Genomic DNA, 20,868 nt, shown 5'->3' with positions numbered 1-20,868 from the left:
CGCCCATGTCAAGGGAGATTAACAACAGTGCCATGGGTTGTAAGTTTCTTGATTATGTTTTGCACAGTGGACAAAGGAACATCAAGATCTCTGGAGATGGACTTGTAACTTTGAGATTGTTGATATTTTTCAACAATTTTGGGTCTCCAAACCTCAGACAGTTCTCTTCTCTTTCTGCTCTCAGTTCATAGTGTGGCACACACGACGCAAAGATTGAGTCAACCTCACCTCTTTTTATCTGGTTTCAGGTGTGATTTTCATATTGAACACACCTGTTACTTGCCATAGGTGAGTTTGAACGAGCATTATATACTTGAAACCAAGTTGTTTATCCACAATTTTGATAAGGTGGCTCGTTTTTGAGGTTTTGTGTGAAATGATGTCCAATTTCCCTGTTTGTACACACAAAGGAAATACACGTTTTAATTGCGATAATTTTCTGGGAAAAATACTTGAAGGCTCCCAAAACTAAAAAGTTGAATACAGTTTAAAAAAAAAAAAGTCTGGAAGTTGCCAGTTCAAAGATGCCCCAAAGTGCTGGAAAAATTCTCAGGAATGCTGTTAGCAGTGAAAAGAAAACCCTTTTACACATCTCGGGGTTTACTAAACACCAGAAAAGAAAAGTTTCTTGAAGCATCATCTGCTTGAAAAATGGACATTTTGGTTAAAGTACTGACGCATTTTGGGCTCCCTGCTTTCTCCAGCTTGGCATGATCTGTGATGTTGACATGACACACAGGAAAAAACACTTTTATAGGTTTTTATAGCAAAAGACATGATGGTGAAGGTCTCATCCTTGTGATCCTCCTTCCACCAGTCCTTAAAGTCTTTCCGTTTCTCATTGAAGGACCTGGGTGTAGGACCTCCACCAATAATATATTGATTGCTTAACTTGTTTTGATTTAAATGGTTTGTTTTTTTCTCCCTTCTACCGTGCTGTATCCCACGCACTTCGCACCACACTTATTAATATTAGTGTTGACAAAACAAGGGAGTGTTGCTCAAAACAACCAGTTTTGTGCTCCTCTAATACTCAGAATCTGGCTTCTTTTAGGCATTTCATAGTCCTTTTATCTCCTAGTTATTTTATAAAATTTTCTATGATTTTGCTTCATTGTACAGGCTTTAATTCTAATTACTCTAAATGTGGAAAGACCCTCAGTCACTGATCCAGTGCTTTGTATCCCCGTAATCATACCACACCACCCTGAAGCAGTCTTTCCTCATTATTGGATTGACTTTTGCTCTGAAACATAATTTTCCCTAAATCACAAGTTATCCCCTATGTCTGGATAACTTTCTGATTGCTGGGAAACCAACCTCTTAAGACCCCTGCCTCAATGATTTCTAGAATAGGGATCTGCAGAGCCTCATTTTGAATGGAGCAGAGGTTGTGCAAAAGTTCAGCCTGTGTGCCATTCATTGTCTATAGGACTTACGGACATAGCAGGGCGCTGAACTTGACTTTCTTGACAAAACTTCTACTTTGTTCAGTACTGGGATCTGTACTGCCCCATTCTTGAAATTTCTGGGAGTCCCACTACTCAAATCCCTAGCGATCAATAAATAATCCGGGAAATTAACCCAAAATCTGTAACGGGGTCATCCCATCTACCACGTGCCATTTGGTTCTGATATCTCCTTGTCAGGAGTAGAGTTGAGCGAATATGTTCAGAATTGGTCGCCGAATCTGAATTTGGCATATTGGTACCCTATTCATGCCGAATTTATGTTTGATCGGCTCCGAACATTTTAGTTCATTTCTACTCCCATTGACTTCAATGACGTTGTTTTTGCAATATTTGGCGCTGATCATAAAGAATTTTGGAAAATTTGATCAACTCTAGTCAGGAGCCAGAGCCCAGACCTCTGCACCCCCTATAGCATTGTCTCTGCATTTGACTGCATGGTTTGTAGCGATAAAACTCAATTTGCAGAACCTTACTTGACATTTCAACAGTTGTGATAATCTTTCATGTTTAGACTACGTCTTTGTCTTCTGAAACTATGGTCTAAGTGGTAACGTTTCCCATTGTGGAGAGTAACCCATCAAGCCTGAGAGTAAGGAGACTTAAAAGCCAGGCATGCTCTTCTGGGAAATTTTAAATATGCAAATTCTCATCAGAGAGGAAGAGGGCTTGGACTCTTGTGCCACCTACTGGAAGCAACGATCCTACAAGTCAATATCGACCCTTCAACGAGCCTTGCAATATGACTTGAGATAAAAGGCAAACCTGAATCTGACATATATTCCAAGGCTCATTGAAGGGTCGATATTGACTTTTAGGATTGCTGCTTCCAAATTGTGGCCCTAGAGTTCGTCTTCTGAAAGTACAAATGCATGGCCTGATCATATGAATATTGCCGATCATTTACAATTTTGCACTAGTTCATTGTATCTCCCTAATCTGCTAGTTTAGTGTAGCATGTTAATGGTTAAACTTGGACCTCTCGTACAAATGATCCAACAGATGAAAAGCCATCTATAGCTGGTGATCCCTTCTGAGCTAAGATTTAAGGTTTGAGATGGCTACTAACTCCATTTAAAGCTTTGTTTTCGGGTGGAGTTTTACTTGAATTAATTTCATGACTCGACATTCGGATAGGGAGTGCTAGTGAACGGTGGATTGCGACATTGTTGGGCCTTTTATTTGTATGTTCTTTTTTATAACCTATTTGTTGGGCGACCAAAGTCTAGACTTAATTATTCTAACTTTTTATGAAGATCTAAATTATAGGTTATTCCCATTCTTTTAACGCAAGGCTAATCGTCTAGTTGATTATAAACAGTGGCTACCATAAAGTTTAAAATTTCATCTTTGTAGAAGCACTTAAGTATCTTCTTAGTTGGAGAAAACAGCAGAGCTGTAAACCTTTAGTCATACAACGAAAGCCTACTTAGTAATATCTACGCTGTTTAGATGGGTTGTCCAGTATTTGGACAACCCCTTCTTAAATGTCCGAGTCTTCCAAGTAAAATAAGAAAAAACTTATACTCTCCTCTTGCACTGGCAAAGGTCCAGCAATGTCTCTGCTGAGTGTCCCAGCGCTCACATGACCTGAACCTGAAATGGTCCAGGCCATAGCCGGTCAACTGTCGCTAATTGGCTGCAGCGCCCAAGTAACATAATATCGAACAGGTGATGGGATACAAAGAGCTAGCACTGCTGGAACGCTGTTTTTACGGAATGCGATTACAAACTTTTGGGCGTTCAGGAAGGGGTTGTCCATGTCCCTTTTTAAGGTGGATTTATCCTTGAATTTAAGTTTTAGACCGCTAAAATCCATATCTACGTTTAGCATTAAAGCAAATTTGGAATAGAATTTGGGAAATTTATACGATAGTCTTTTTTGTAAAGTTGCATGTGATTCTGTAGTGGCAATTGTTTCAAATTTTTTAAGACTCCAAAAAAAAGCCAAGAGTTAAGGAGTTGTCCCAAAATTAACACGTACGACTTGTCCACCAATGGGATTCCCATGATTACGAGCACAGAGGCCCCATGTCCCTTGTTTGAATTAAATGGCACATAGAGAGCGCATTGCTTTAAAGGCATGCTGTCAATTTTGTATATTTTCAATGAAGCATTATGTTGCATTGAAAAAATGCTTGCTTTCAATTGGGGCATCCATTTGTGAAGCTGGTATCTTTTTGAGTACTAAGTCAAGATAAAGAGATAAATGCAATGTTTGTCCTTCCTTCTAAAGAGAATGATTATACTACAAAAACATATAGTTTTCATTAAGGAAGCACTAAACATAGATTTGTAAAGAGGTGGACATATTGCCTGTGTTCCACCTTGAAGACACTGGTGTTATGATGTCTAATCTGAATTAAAATATGCATTATTGGTGATAATGTTGTGTGCTGTCTGACGATAGGGAGAGTGAGAGTTAATGTTTGGGACAAGCCCAGAATGGGAGGGGCTATTTTGAAGGGACAGAGACGGTTTTCTGTGAGGAAGTCAGATGGGGCCCACGTGCATGAAAAGCAGACCTAGGGTCTGAACAGCAGGTTGTGCCGCATAACATAGGTTTCCTAAAGTGAGAGAAGACAGAAGCAGTGATTAGTGTGATCCAGATTAAAGAGAATAGGAAAACTGACAGAAGTACAGAGTGGTCAATTGGAGACTGGACCTGGGAGAGGAAGGCCCCAAGTCTACAACTTGCAGAGGTAACAGGACGGGATGGGACAGAAATTTTAAGACGAAGTGTCCTGGACGTAAGTAGCATAGAAATGAAGTACTGGCCATATTTGCAATCTAGTTCCATCGAAGGGAAAGAAGACATGGAACCGTGGGTTGAGAATAGAACTCTCACGAACAGGACTGCAGTAGTACTGAGCTGGATTGTGGTAAAGGCAGGTGAACTAGTGGAAACAGGAACCAAGGAGGCCTACCTTTCTTTTGAACTTAACTTTAGAATTAAAAAGCTGCCCTCTAGCTGTGCGTCCATGTTTGCGACCCGGTCCTGCTCAGCCCTTATACACACAGGACATCACTATGAATCAGGGTAAGGTTTCAATATTTGAGGTTAGGACCATCCCCAACTTGGGTACGCCTTGATGTTGGTGGGATGGCTTTTATGCTTTATTTTTTTAAGTCAAAAACTGTGCTTACGAAGTACTCAATGTTGTTTATATGCACTATTGTTTTTACTTATTTACTTAGAGCATGGTATTTTTTTTTTCATTTTGCTTCTGTCTTGTGTTTTTTTTTTTTCTTTTTTTAGAAGTCCAGTTTAGGACAAACTTTGAGGGCATTTGCATTCTTGCAAATAATAACCTTCTAAAGCTTAACTGCCAGCAATAAAATTTAGGGTTTCCTTTACATGTCAGTAATTTTTCTCATACGAAAAAATGGTCTGAGTTTTATCAGCGTTTGTTCAGTTTTTACCATGAAAGTTTAGTTTAGTTTCATCAGTTTTTCTCAGAAAAACAAAAAACAAAACTGATGGTGGTTTCTCCAGTTTCAATCAATCGGTGAAAACTGGACCGCACATGAATGATATCCCCACTCAGTCTGAGCCCTATCAGTGGTCAGAGTTGATAGATATGAGTGCTTTCCGTGAAAAACACAAATGGCACCTGTACGAGAGAAATTGCGTTGTGAAGAGGCACTAAGGAAAAGTGCGGCCAAGACTGAGCTGAAAATTCCGATGGCAAACACTTGATTTTGTAGGGGAACAGCTGATTTTACATGTAAGACCCTGCAACAATTACAATTGGCCGCGCAGTTCTGTGGGTTAATAATCTGCTCCCTTCCAAAATCAAACAGCAGCAGCTAATTTGCTGTTGTCATTTTCAGCTCCGTCTTGGCCTCTGTTTGGCCTTACCATAAGGCTGTGTTCACATATTCGTGTGACATGTCCATGCACTGTCATATTTTTTTCTCAGACGGCATGTGGACACAGAGTTTAATTGATCACATTTTTAAAAAGCGATCAGTGTCTCAGATGCATTAGCCTCGGAGCATGTCCTATTCCCATCCGGATTGCAAATCAGACTGGGCCATTAAAGTCTTTGGGGATCCATAGAAATCGGATGAAACATGGAAGACAGACTTTGTGCTTAGGCGTTTAATGCATTTTTAATTGATCCATTGCTAAGAATCGATGGGGGGAGGGAATCAGTCTCATCTCCTTCAGTGACAAAAAACTGGATGACACCTGTACGAAAAAGCCCCTAAAAGTCAGTTGTCTTGTATGGTAATGCTCGCATGGATGTGTGAATGTAGCTGTAAGGTACTACCGATTGGGGTAGTCATGGAGGAGCTGCTGCTTCTGCACGCTCTTACACCCAACAGGAGAATCGTGTCCCAGTCTCGGTGTGCTGTTAGGTGTGGGGTGCATCACAATCACTTGTAGGCCATAGGCCTCCACTGCCTCCAGACTTCCATCTTCAAGAACCGCCGCACACAATCCAGGGGACACCAAGTGTATTTGAACAGTTCATGGTTATTACAGTGGACCACGTGAGATGGGGAAGAACAGGTTATGGTCTCTCCCTCAGGTACCAGGCATAACTTCAGCCCTAGCACTCTTTCTGCATGGAGCATCCCTTTTCCTGTTCTCTCCACTAACTCTAGGATTCCTCTCCACCAATATGAGTGCACCCGAATTCCATTACCTTCTGCCTTGTCCGTGTGCATCTTTCCCTGCAGGCATGATGTGCGAGATGTCCCCGATGTCAATGTTGAGGTCCCGGGCCTGACCGACGGACCCGCATCAATGGGTTATATGGCAATCCACTTCCCCAAGTGATAGGCCCATGTTGGCCCTGACAGCCCACTGCACTTGACCTCAATAGTGAACTTGCTTATCTCTCCATTTACTATTGACTCCCTAAAACAGGAAGTGCTTCCCCCTTTTATTAACACTTTTGCCCTCCCATCTGTGGGCCTGTACCTAACATTAACTCTTTCCTATCTCTACAGTATCTTACTAATAACATTTTCCCCTTCTATCTATAAAGTCCCATGAGGTAAGGTCGGCGTTGTGAGCTATGAGCTTTACCAATTTGGATGAGGCAGCATGGGAAATATTTGCATCAATTCCTCCTGATGTTGTCTCCTTTTTGAAATATTACCTATTTGTATACTTGTTTCAACCAAGAGTATTGGTACTTGACTACTAAACTAATAAGAGAAGTATTTAGCACACACTACAGACTTGTGAAAGAGCTGCCATTGGCTTATTCCATGAATTTTTCAAGTATCGGTCAGTGGTATAAGGTCGTAGCCACAACTAAAGGGACTAATTGGTATTTAAGCCGTTTTCTAATATATTCTTAAAGTGATTTTAGAGTTTTTTTTCTTCTTTTTAATTTTATATCCTATGATACTTGGTCCACTCTCCCGTTGACATGCCCAATAGTGTGCTATACTCCATGCACCCCTCCCATGTTCATGTAGTCCTAAGTGATGTTACATGCATACGCCGGGTGAAGCATCATTTTCATAGCACATGCGCACTGCTTGCACTGCACATGCGCAGTGAGCCAACCGGGCATCAGACTGTCCATGTACACGATGCCACTTAAAAGACATTTTAAATGTAGTATAGCTCTTTTCAGATGGAAGAAAATTGTCACTCCAGAGTTGCATATCCGTACACATTTCATGTAGCATTGCCTTGAAGACTCTGGTAAGATCAATCGATTCCTTTCCTAAGGTTACTGTCTACTCATATTAAGCAGCCAGTCAGAACCATACTCCTGTTTTGATGAAAAACAAATTCTCTAAACCAGTGTTCCCCAACTCCGGCCCTCAAGAGCCACCAACAGGTCATGTTTTCAGGATTTCCTTAGTATCGCACAGGTGATTGAATTCTTGCCTGTCCAGGTGATGGAATTATCAAGGAGATCCTGAAGACATGACCTGTTGGTGGCTCTTGAGGACCGGAGTTGGGGAACACTGCTCAAAAGGATAGAACCTTGAGACATGATTTGAGTTGTCAGCCAAACCAGAGACTCTGATCTTGACGTGCATGGATGCTACCTATTTGTGGCACTGAAGAGACAGTTTTGTCACTACGGGAAGAGAGCTATTTTTTATTATTTTTATTAGGGAAGCTCTATGTTAAAGAGACCTTTTGTGAGTGTACTACATCTGTATTATGGGAAATATAGAAATATAGAATTTACCGACTTCAACAAATTGCTAACAATTTGCTATACGCTTGACATTGGTTGCCTAAAATGGTTACCACCATTTTACATATCCGCCACGAAAGAATCAAATGACCTCGGGCAGCTTCTCTATAATATCTTGCAGCTAATACATTACATGGTATAGCCCAGTCAATCGGAAAGGACAGTCATAGCCTGTATAAAAGCTGAAGAGGAGAATGCAGCAGCCATTTTGTGGAGAATCTGGATAGTGATGGCTTAGCTGTGGAGATGGGGAAATTTAAAGCCATAAAACACTAAATGAGATGTAGATGGTGTGTGACAACACAACAGAAGAAGATTAATGTGTCAGGAAAACTGCATTTTGCCATAAAGATTTTTTTGAGCAAATGGAGGCTTTGAAATACTTTTGTTTTGTACAAATGGAATTTTCTGGGAAAATTTGGCAAATTTGAATTTTTAAAATATTCACTCATCTCTAGTTAAAATGTAACCCCTTCATGACATATGAAATTTAACCCCTTAGTGACAGCGACATTAAGAGAGAGGGGAGAGAGAGAAAGTTCCAACTGGCACTGGCACAATGCAATTGTGATTACGCTGTGCCGATTGTCTTCATGGTGACCCCGGGCCAAAAGATAGCCACAAGGTCACCCAGGTACAGTGGTCTGTAAGCTCCTGCTCAGAACAGGAGTTTACATGCCTCCTTCTTGTCTGCGATACACTGACCCAGTGCCCTGTAATGCCAAAGCATTGTAGAGTATTAGATCTGCACTCAGGGCAGGGAAAGTCTATGTCCCATTTTAAGACAAGGTAAAAAAAAAAAATTGTAAAAATATATGAAAAAAATCACAAAATAAAGAATAAAATAAATAAACAACAAAAAACTTTAATCTGCTAAATGCATGAAATTATGTAAAACAAAAATAAACAAAGCGCACCTTTAGCAATGCCATGTCCAGAACGACCTGACCTATAAAACTGTCCCATCAATTGAACACTTCAGTGAACACAGTTTAGAAAAAAGTGGCAAAAACGAAGCTTTTGTTTTTATCATGCCGCTAAATAAAACTCGATCAAAAAGTCAAGTGGAAATAAAAATGGTATAGCTGAAAACGTCATCTTGTCCTGCAAAAAACACACCGCCATACAGCTCCATCAACACAAAAATAAAAAGCTATAGTTCTGAGTAAAGCGATACCAAAACAATTTTTTTTGTATAAAAGTTGTGTAAAAGCGCCAAAATATAAAAAAAATATATAAATGTGATATCTCTGTAATGGTATTGACCCGGAGAATAAAGTTATCTTATCACTTTTACCACACTCCCGCCTCCAAAAAAAATTCCTGAACTGTTGGTTTTTGTTCATTTTGCCTCCCAAAAATCAGAATTGGAAGCGATCAGAAAAGTTATTTGACCGAAAATAAAGACGTCAACTCCTCTCACAAAAAAACAAGCCCTTACATGACTGTCAGGAGAAATATAGGGCAAATTATAGCTCTCAAAATGAGGATGCAAAAAAGTCTTTGTGTGTAACAGCTGCCAAACCTAAAAAAATATATAAAACTGGCATTGTTGTAATCGCACTGACCCAAAGAATAAAGTAGTCTAATCGCTTATACTGCACAATAAACTGTGTAAAATGTAAATAAACCAATTCTTCACCTGCTGTTAATTTGTCCATTCTGCCTCCCAAAGATCATAGTAAAGCTTGGAGCACATTTATCCTGTGCTCTGCTCTGAGCGCTTATTCTGGGGTTTCCGTGTAAATCTCTGAATTGTGTGATTGAGACAGAACCCCGACAGAAGATTTCCCTCTAATGAGGCAGATGGAGGCACTGTGGACACTGGCCTGTGATTTGGCGGTGCCTGTCTTTTTAGGCGTTCATTAAAGCACAGTCGGCCACAGTTTAGTGAACTTAAAAAGACACTGCTAAGCAGAGGCCAGACGGCGTCCAGAGCAATTCTGCTGCCGCATTATAGTGAATGGATCCCTCGGGGTTTCATCTGAATCACGTCTTTTGGAGATTTAGATGGAAACCCCAATATAAGTGCTCAGCATGGAGCACAGGATAAATGTGATCCAAAATGTTATGTAAAATGTTCACAATATAAGCTTCTACTCGGTCCACAAAAAAGCAAGTCACCACTCAGGTCCATCATCTATTTATGGAAATATAGTGGACTTACATGTTGCTGGTAGCACAGACGCTCTGGAAAAGCAAGATGGATCCTTGCCCCCCAAAAGAAATCCAGCTCTCCAAAATCCAAATGCCTCCCTTGCCTCTGAGCACCATAGTGTTTCTAAAGCACAGTAGCATCCATGTTTTGCATTTCGGTAGTGATGAGATCCTGCACGAGCTGGGCACAATGTATGGGTACTACAACGTATAGGCACTATAATGGCAGTTTGCAATTATCACTCACAGCAACGTTCACTGCTGCTTGTTTCTGGCAAATACCCATGGAGTCAAAAAATCGTCACTACAGCAGTAGATAAATTCCCAAAGTGGTATCATTTCCAAAATGTTGTCACTTGAGGGGGGATTCTTCTCTTCTGGCAATTAGGGGCTCTGTATATGGAGTACGAAAACTGTTCTATGATATTTTGTTCTCCAAGAATCAAATAGTGCTCCATCCTTCCAAAGTCTTGCCGTGAGGCTAAACATTACTGTACAGCCTCATATAGTGTATAGCAACATTCAGCAGAAATTGTGTGACAAATTGTGATGGTATTTTTACGCATTTCCCTAGGTGACAATGTAAAATCTGGGGTTAAAACAATTTTTTTTTGGTCTTTTTAAAAATGTAATTACCGTATTTTTTTCTTCCCTGCCCAATGGTATAAAATTCTGTGACACACCTGAGGTGTCAATATGATCACTGTACCTCTAGATTAATTCAATGTAAGGTGTAGTTTGTAAAATGAGGTCACTTATGGGGGTTCTACTATTCTGGCACTTTAGGGGTTCTGCCAATGTGACATGGCACCCGAAAATCATTCCAGCAAAATGTGCACTACTCTATGGCGCGCCTTCCCTTATGAGCTTTACACTGTGCGTCAAAAGTGTTTTTTGACCACATATGAGGTATTGGTCTACTCAGGAGACATTGTGGAACGTATTTTGTTTTCCATTTTTTCCTATAAATCCCTTTTGATAATTGAAAGCTTGAGGCAAAAGTAACTTTTTAATAGGAACAAATGGTAATTTTCCATTGACTCAGCCCAATGTTATACAGTTCTGTGAATCACTTGAAGGTGAAAAAGGCTCTCTACACCCCTAGATGAATTCCGCAAGACGTCTGGTTTCCAAAATGGGGTCACTTATGGGGGTATCTGCTGTTCTGGCATGTCAGGAGCTCTTCAAATGTGACATGGCATCTCTAATCTGTTCCAGCCAGAAATTGAGCTCCAGAATTCAATTGACACTCCTTCCCTTCCGTGTGCCAGACCGTAGTTTTCCTCCACATATGGGGTCACTTGAGGAGGTTTCCACTCTTTAAGCACATCAGGGGCTCTGCAAATGTCACATTACGTGTGCGATCTATTCAACCCAATTTTGCGCTGCAAAGGTCAAATGGCCCTGCTTCCCTTCTGAGACCTGCCATGCACCCAAACAATTGTTTTCCACCACATATGGGACATCGGCATACTCGGGAGAAAATGAGAAAAATTGTTGTGCAATTTCTCCTGTTACCCTTGTAAAAATGCTATATTTGGGGCTAAATGAACATTTTTGTGGGGAAAATTAAAATGTTAATTATTTCCTTCCACATTGCTTTAATTCCTGTGAAGCACCTAAAGGGTTAATAAACCTTTTTTAGTGTGATTTTTAAACACTTGGGAGGGTGCGGTTTTAAAAATGGTGTCACTTTTGGGTATTTTCTGTCATATAGGCCATTCAGTCACTTCAAATGTGATGTGGTCCCTTTCCAAAATTTAAAAAAAAAAAAAAATTTTGTAAATTTTGATCGAAAACTTAAATTGTTAAAAAGTTTACCCCTTCTAACTTCATAACAAAATTGTTTAAAAAAAACTTATGCTGATGTCAAGTAAACATATGGGAAATATTTTCTATAAATTATTTTGCACAGCATGATTAACTGGTCTAGGGATATAAAAATCAAAAATTAGAAAATTGCGAAATCTTTTAAATTGTTTCCAAATTTCCGATATTTTTACAAATAAACGCAATTTCAGCCTAAATTTGCCACGAACATAAAGTACAATGTCATGAAAAAAACAGAATTGCTCATATTGATTGAAGCGTTCCAGAGTTATTACTATAAGAAATAAAAATGACAATGTTCCGAATTCTAAAAATTGGCCTGGTCAGGAAGGTGAAAATAGGCTTTGGCGTGAAGAGGTTACAGCCAGACAGTGTGGTGGGGATAGGATCTTGTAAGAATATTATTAATTTAACTTGGAATAGTTCCCAATCAAACAAATAGTTTGGATAAACCTATAGGTATCACTAGTATGCATTCCGGGGAGGTGATCGCTCGACTGCTAAATTTTTAGATCAGTTAGTCTGCATCTAATGTCTTGTCTATATGTGTCCTTGAAGTTGACTATAGCCATCACACTAACCTTTTGTGTCTCTATTTACAGGCCGTAAGTGCTTTGGCTGACGTGGCCTGCAAATGTCATGGAGTCTCTGGTTCTTGCAGTCTTAAGACTTGTTGGCTACAACTAGCTGACTTCCGGAAAGTGGGAGACCTACTAAAGGAGAAGTATGACAGTGCCGCAGCCATGAAACTCAACAGTCGAGGCAAACTAGTGCAAGTCAACAACAAGTTCAACGTTCCAACGACGAGCGATCTGGTTTACATCGATCCAAGCCCGGATTATTGTGTACGCAATGAAAGCACAGGGTCTTTGGGAACCCAAGGAAGGCTGTGCAATAAAACGTCAGAGGGCATGGACGGCTGCGAGCTCATGTGCTGCGGTAGAGGGTACGACCAGTTCAAAACAGTACAGACTGAGAGATGTCACTGCAAGTTTCATTGGTGCTGTTACGTAAAATGCAAGAAATGTACCGAGATTGTCGACCAGTTTGTATGCAAGTAAGAGGCAAAAGGAAATGACTATGGACAATATCGAATATCTGCTTTAATTTATAGAGGTCACTTAGGAGTTGCAAACAGAAAGCAACTGGATCTAATTTTTCTTCATATCACACAGCCTCTCCTTGGAAAAGAACAAGTAATAGAAAAAAAAAAAATTTTGAACTGAAAAATATTTATTGACAAAAATTAAAGACTCTCTTTTTTTCTCTAAAAAAAAAAAGTATATAATTAGATAAACTAAGACTGAAGCGCTCTGGATTTAGAACATGTATAGTAGGTTTATATGGATGAGAGGGAAGCAGACGGATGAGGACAAGTTGTTTTTTTTGTTTTGTTTTTTTTTTGTTTTTTTTATATATGAAATAGGAAAAAAAAGCTGTGTTTTAATGGTTTATGGAGAATTCACTCCAAAAAGTTTCACAGTTCGGCAGTTCAGATGCAGAGATATTATTTTTGTTTTCTGACATTTTTATTTTTTATATTGGGAACTACTACTTGTTGTGTGATACCTCTGGAGATGTTGGGATTGCACTTTGTATTCTGCATAAATTCTTTTATATGTTTCAGATATTCATCATACACATTACCGATTTAATTCGGGCATCATTTTAATTCATATTGACGTATTCATCCTGTTCATTTTTACTTTCATAGTTCTAAGCCTAGAATGGTTAAAAGAGAAAAAATTGTGAAAAATTTGAATTTTTTTGTTTGTTTTGTAATTTAACTTTTTGGATCTGTTTTTTTTTTTTTTTTTTTAATTTCCCCATCACATTGACCCTGATATAAAAAGAAATACATTTTTATATCTCACGCTGTGTTTAGCCATTTTAAAATTCTTCAGTGAGGAAAGTCATTGTATGCAGTTTTTGATAAGTCATACTTTTTACATACTATTAATCCTATACACTAAACTTTTTACATGCAATATGGTTACATTTATGGGAAATTGTGGTCTGCTGTTTTCTATTTCAAAGCTTTTGTGACTATATGTATATATAACCCTAAATACTGCCAGTAATTAAATGTATGTATTTATTTACACATTTACCTAGGCAACGTTTCCTTTTTATTTCAAATCGATAGTTTGGGGATTTTTATTTTAAAGGGGTAAAAAAATCCCCTTTTTGACATGTTGTATGGATACATTTTGCAGAATCTTAACACTTTTGGTGTCCGGTTTCATAGGGGTTTCATATAGTTAAAAGGACATGTTTGATAAATGCTTCATGGGAATAGGGTATAGGGGAAAGCGAATAATAGGGGTGGGTTTCACAAAGTATAGTGCACTTGAAACCATTTTTTTTTCTCCCAAATTCCTTTTGGCAGGGCATTACTTACCAATATGAATTTTATTAATTTAAAAGCTCTTTAAATATCCTTTAAAATAAGTTTTAAAAACTTTCAAAGAAACTTTTTACAAAAGCAGCAGCAATATTTTTTTATTCCTCTAGTCAACAGTTATGACTTTTCTGATTCATGAGTATTTCACATTTTCCATGTTGTATTGTAAAAAATTTTATTTGTCTCCATTTACACCATTTTTTTTTTTTTTTTTTTACTACAGTTGAAAATGTTTTAATTTATTACCCATGCTTACCATAGTATCTGTAGAAAACTACAACACCATTAAATTTCACTAGGCACTAATGAAATCATGGTTTGGATTTATTATGAAAAAAAAAATCATATTTTTATATATATTTTGACTGCAAAAACTTTTTTAAGTATTCTTATTTTTTTACCCGTCCAGGCTATTCATTCAGAATTATTTAATGTAAAATATTTACTTATCCTTGAGAAATGTAAATTCTTTTTTTTCTGCCTGTATATTGTACATATAATGTACATATTTTGCAGCCCTATATTGATTTGTATATTTCTCTGGTTCAAAAAAAAAAAATCAACAAAAAGAACATGGCAATTGATACCATGAAAGACACAAAATAAAAAATACTTTTTATTTTAAAGTGGCTTGATTTTAAGCATTTAACACAGAAATTCAAATCTATTTTTTTTTTTTTTTTTTTTTTTTATTTCTGTAGGAAAAAAATGCTACATAAGTCTTTCTGCAACTGAAGCAAATCTAACATTCTGGCTTCACCAAGTTTAGGAAGAAAGGTCAAGGAACCATTATTATTTCAGATGTACATAATTAAAATGTTTGTATATGAAGTTTTGGCTGCAGTTGGGGGAACACACATCACTAAAAGAGGATTATAGCTGCTGGTGTAATCGAAAACTTTTGGCTATAAAGAACTTTTAGAATAAAAAATTATAGGTTGAGTAATTTTAAAATCCCTTTTTTTAGGAATATTTCCTTGTAAAATTTTTTTAATAACTTCTACATTTAAATAGTTTATTTACACTGTAAATGTCTAAGTTTATTGTGGCCACAAATCTGTGATAAAGAAATTATTTTATGCTTTGCATTTTATTCCTTTTGTCTTCTGTGTTTGCGATTAAATTTGCAACTACAACACCTTACCTTTTGGGAATGTGCCCGGAAAGTACTAACAAATGGATATTACTTTGACCATAATTATAGTCTTCATCCAAAACATTAGCCCAGTGATGTCTTTGTTAAATAGAACATTTCTCTCCAGTTTTGTGTGTATATATATATATATATATATATATATATATATATATATATATATATATATATATATATATATATATATATATATATATATTTATAATCTCAGTTAGGTCCATATATATTTTGACAGACAGCATTATTCTAATTTTGGTTATAGACATTACCACAATGAATTTTAAACAAAACAATTCAGATGCAGTTGAAGTTCAGACTTTCAGCTTTCATTTGAGGGTATCCACATTAAAATTGGATGAAGGGTTTAGGAGTTTCAGCTCCTTAACATGTGCCACCCTGTTTTTTAAAGGGACCAAAAGTAATTGGACAGATTAAATTTAAATAAAATGTTCATTTTTAGTACTTGGTTGAAAACCCTTTGTTGCAATGACTGCCTGAAGTCTTGAACTCATGGACATCACCAGACGCCGTGCTTCCTCCTTTTTGATGCTCGGCCAGGCCTTCACTGCGGTGGTTTTCAGTTGCTGTTTGTTTGTGGGCCTTTCTGTCTGAAGTTTAGTCTTTAACAAGTGAAATGCTGCTCATTTGGGTTGACATCAGGTGACTGACTTGGCCATTCAAGAATATTCCACTTCTTTGCTTTAATAAACTCCTGGGTTGCTTTGGCTTTATGTTTTGGGTCATTGTCCATCTGTAGTATGAAATGACGACCAATCAGTTTGGCTGCATTTAGCTGGATCTGAGCACACAGTATGGCGGCTCTGAAGACCTCAGAATTCATTCTGCTGCTTCTGTCCTGTGTCACATCATCAATAGACACTAGTGACCCAGTGCCACTGGCAGCCATGCATGCCCAAGCCATCATACTGCCTCCGCCGGGTTTTACAGATGATGTGGTATGCTTTGGATCATGAGCTGTACCACGCCTTCGCCATACTTTTCTCTTTCCATCATTCTGGTAGAGGTGGATCTTGGTTTCATCTGTCCAAAGAATGTTCTTCCAGAACTGTGCTGGCTTTTTTAGATGTTTTTTAGCAAAGTCCAGTCTAGCCTTTTTATTCTTGATGCTTATGAGCGGCTTGCACCGTGCAGTGAACCCTCTGTACTTACTTTCATGCAGTCTTCTCTTTATGGTAGATTTGGATATTGATACGCCTACCTCCTGGAGAGTGTTGTTCACTTGGTTGGCTGTTGTGAAGGGGTTTCTCTTCACCATGGAGATTATTCTGTGATCATCCACCACTGTTGTCTTCTGTGGGCGCCCAGGTCTTTTTGCATTGATGAGTTCACCAGTGCTTTCTTTCTTTCTCAGGATGTACCAAACTGTAGATTTTGCCACTCCTAATATTGTAGCAATTTCTCGGATGGGTTTTTTCTGTTTTCGCAGCTTAAGGATGGCTTGTTTCACCTGCATGTAGAGCTCCTTTGATTGCATGTTTACTTCACAGCAAAACCTTCCAAATGCAAGCACCACACCTCATATTAACTCCAGGCCTTTTATCTGCTTAATTGAGAATGACATAACAAAGGGATTGCCCACACCTGCCCATGAAATAGCCTTGGAGTCAATTGTCCAATTACTTTTGGTCCCTTTAAAAACAGAGTGGCACATGTTAAGGAGCTGAAACTCCTAAACCCTTCATCCAATTTTAATGTGGATACCGTCGAATGAAAGCTGGTCAAAATTAAAAAAAAACAAAAACCCAGTGCTTTTATTCCTCAAATAATGCAAAGAAAACAAGTTCATAATCATTTAGAAACAACAATACTAATGTTTTAACTCAGGAAGAGCTCAGAAATCAATATTTTGTGGAATAACCATGATTTTTAATCACCGCTTTCATGTGTCTTGGCATGCTTTCCACCAGTCTTCCACACTGCTTCTGGCGCTAAAATGTAAGCAGTTCTTCTTTGTTTGATGACTTGTAATCAAGACGATGATGGATAGTCACATTCCAGAGGTTTTCAATGGGGTTCAGGTCTGGAGATTGGGCTGCATGACAAGGTTTTGATGTGGTTGCTTAGGGCTTCTTTATCTGCCTTATGGAACTACTGGGAAAACAGACACTGACAAGCTTTTACTGCTCTGCAAGTTGCCTTTCTAGTGCTGTCATCTGTTTTGAGGGGTCAGAGCAACTGACAGACAACTTTTACGATGATTCCCGAATTAGTCAGTTGGTCGCATATCAATAGTCTATGAGCTCATATTCCAAATGCATTTACAAGTCCCAGCTGTAAAAAGAGATCTTCCTGAGTACGGAATGACCTGATGATGCAATGTTGTTCAGTCGGTTATTTGTGGTCTGATTATACTAGACAATGTCTGATCACCTGGAAACTTCTGCCTCATCTTTAAGAGATATTACCAGCCCAGATATTTTGGCATATTCTCATGCCATAAATGTCCTGTGTCCAAGTCATGTATGGAGATAATCGCGATGTGCAGGCTGCACTCACGGGAAGGATGAGATTCGGAGAGTATGAACAAGAGGTTTTATTCAACCAACGCGTTTTGACACTGCACCTTTCCTAAGATAAAAAAAAAAAAAGTGTCACTTGTTTTTGTTTTTTTACCTTGAGAAAGGCACCAATACGCAATGGTTGAATAAGAAACTACGGTGGACCAGAGTTCCACAACTATATTCACTCATCTGCTGAAAAGAAAAGCAATAACTAAACATGCTTTTATCAATTTCTCTAACTTCCATCGAGCAAAGAAGAAAGACACTGGCATGCATGGTTACTTGATCAGAAATGACCAGGTAGGAAAACTTATTTTCTTGATGAAGATGATAGAAGTCCTACTTTTAGAACAAGTCGGTCATTTACGACGGAACCTGTAGATATGACAAAAAATGTTTTTAAGAGAAGAATTCCCATTTAAGTGGACAGGAACTGAGATTACATATAATTAAAAAAAAAAATGTGGTCTTCCTAAAAATCTGTCATTTCAAGGATTTAATGTGTTCAAAACTAATAACTAATGTAAAAATTACAGGCCCGCAAGGATTAATGCATGATGAAACTATTCTATAAATGTAAGGAAAAGCTTTACTGAGGCATGGGCTGCCCCTTCCGGCCTGGAAATAGGCACAACATAGCGTATACGGGTCTGGTGGTGTTCCCTTAATTTTATACGTGTAGACTCTGCTCTTACTTTTTATCCTTTTGGAAACCTGGTTTCTTTATTTTGCTTCAATCTTTGTCTTTCTTGCCATTTAACAGCTGTAACGTTACGACTTTTCTGCCAGCTTGTAGTTTGTGTTATGTCTTTCTTCAGGAGAGAGACAATTTGTGTACGTTTTCCCCACAGAGCATTGCCAATAAGATTCCATACATGGATGACCTATTTGAGGGATCATTCAGATGAGTATAATCAGACTTGGTACTTGCAAAGCACATAGACCCATTGTAGGTAGTGTGCCAGTGCACATGGCCAATTTTCTACATGGACCAATGGCCTTGAGAAATATTGCAGTTTTATGGACTAGAATAATGCATGCAGTGTAATGGCAGCTCCGGCCCTGGTCTGTAATGTGGGCAAGCAGACTGAGTTAGTCACGTCCACAATTTGTGGATGCAACTGTCTCATTTTTTTTCAATAGGACCTTTTGAACCTGGCCTAAAAATCTGTTTCCCTGTCAAAGCTTCTTAAAGATGCAAAGCCTCTGGAAAAGAGGAGTCTTTATAGGAAAGTTGAGAAATCCGACTCGAATGTCCATAAAAGTTAAACTTGAAGACCTTGTTATGAAATACCCTCCATGTAGCATCTCTTTTCCACACTCCTAAATTTTCTGCATCTTCTTTCCATACTACTTCAACCATTTTTACTTCACCTTTTGATTTCAGTCCTTCTTCCTGGCTGACAAATTTTCACCTATTTGACCCGTCCTGTGTTACCAACTACCGATGGCTAATAGAGTAGACCAAGAATATATTTTTCAGCTTATGCTCTTGTGGACTCACAATCTGGTTGCTGCAAGTTACTGAAATTCCCTTACTAAAGTCTAATAAGTTCCTGTAAATGTTACTGCAACTACTGATTCCTTTAGATCTCCACAGTGTTTGACACCTTCGGTGACCAACTACACGCTATTGATCTTAGTGATGAGGCACTCGTCTTTCTACCTCTTTGATTTCTGGTTTAGTTATTTGCTGACTCTTTAGTTATTTGCTGACTTTTTTACTCTTTTTCCCCTTCATGTTGGGATTCTTCTGTGTTTAGTCCTACATCCGCTCCTCTTCTCATTTTACACAGCTTCTATTGGACAAACAATCGGCAGCGGATTTGGCTTTCAGTACATCTGGATGCTTATTACGCTATCTAACACTATATTCTATAAGCTGTCTAAGATGACACTCTCCAAAATCTGTACTTCTTACTCTAGTCAGCAAAACTTTTCTTGTGCGGTTTCATTTTTCTGGAATGAGCTACCCTAAACAATTACATGAAAGTGGTTATCTAGGACAAAGATATTGATAGCTTATCTTTAGAAATGGTCATCAATAACAGATGGCAGAAGGTTCGTTGCCTGGTACCTCATGACTCAGCTGAAATTTGGAGCCATGTTAGAGGGTTGGAACCATTTTTATAGACCTTGAATGACACACCTTTCAATCTTGGGTATTGCAGCTCGGCTCCTATTGAAGCGAATGTCCGCTTCTGTGCAGTGGTGGAGTTCTGGGTGTTGTATTAATATCTTCAGGCTGGACAATGTATTTAATTCTCAACATCCAGAGTTTTAAAGGTGTTATCCAGGACTATATTAGTTTTTTTGGCTCATAGCAAATACCTGCCTGTTCTATCCGCACCGGCTTTGAGACTGACTGCTGTTGCAGACAGTTCTGCTGCTCCATGTCAAGAGATCAACTCTTCCTCTTCCTGACTGCCACCATCATCTTGATTAACAACCGGCTTCCCGCAGTCAGGCAATGGGGAGCCCTCTGTCAATCATCATGACATCGGCAGTCACGGCTGATCAAAAGAGCAGAGCGGATGTCAGTGGAAGCAGCAGGAGTGTTCTATGACTTCTCTGTGCTGGGCACAAAAGGCAGGCGGATAGTAACTATATGACAGTTAGTTCTTCTTAAGCCTATAGTATCAAAATTAGCATAGTCCTGGATAATCCCTTGAAACATGCCCTAGAAAAGCACATCCAGACTCCTCTAAAATTGAGTCTTGGCCATCTATCACCATTTTCTCTTCAAACCTTATCTCTCATGATTCTTATGTAGTATTTCCTGATGAAGGAGTTCTTTGAGACTCAGAATCGCGTTGAATAAAGACCACTTTTAATAATACCCTTGGACTACAATGATTCAGCAGCGCAGAATTTGACCATATTCTCCTATATTGTATTCTCGATCCTCATCTTTGGCATACTGATGAACATCTCATGCAGCTTTACGTCTCCTAACATATATTTTATTTCGACTAAAAGTTGGATCATGGTACAAAATGAGCACTTTTAGCTCCTGTTTTTCTCATAGTATAACTCTTGGGAGCAGGAGCTTCATTTCTCTCCTTTAATACATCAATTATTTCCTTAGTCTGTAATGTCTGATTTTGCTCTCACATGCACCCTCTGAAATGTAAAACACTAAGGAATATGAAGG

At 38.5% G+C, this 20,868-nt stretch overlaps 1 protein-coding gene across 2 annotated transcripts in view; it reads left to right on the top strand.

The window, feature by feature from the left end:
- The window catches only part of WNT5A (Wnt family member 5A), a 28,077-nt gene extending 15,162 nt beyond the window's left edge, over positions 1-12,915 (top strand). For both annotated transcript variants that reach the window (XM_077278418.1, XM_077278417.1), the window contains exon 5: positions 12,238-12,915. In XM_077278418.1, coding sequence (XP_077134533.1) covers positions 12,238-12,696 — 459 coding nt within the window. In that variant the 3' untranslated portion in view covers positions 12,697-12,915. The remainder of the gene's footprint in view (positions 1-12,237) is intronic.
- Positions 12,916-20,868: the final 7,953 nt, after the last annotated feature.

Source organism: Ranitomeya variabilis, chromosome 8, assembly GCF_051348905.1.
Source record: "Ranitomeya variabilis isolate aRanVar5 chromosome 8, aRanVar5.hap1, whole genome shotgun sequence".
NCBI classification, from domain to species: Eukaryota; Metazoa; Chordata; class Amphibia; order Anura; family Dendrobatidae; genus Ranitomeya; species Ranitomeya variabilis.
The sequence above is the reverse complement of the archived record's forward strand: the minus strand, read 5'-3'. Positions and strand labels throughout refer to the sequence as shown.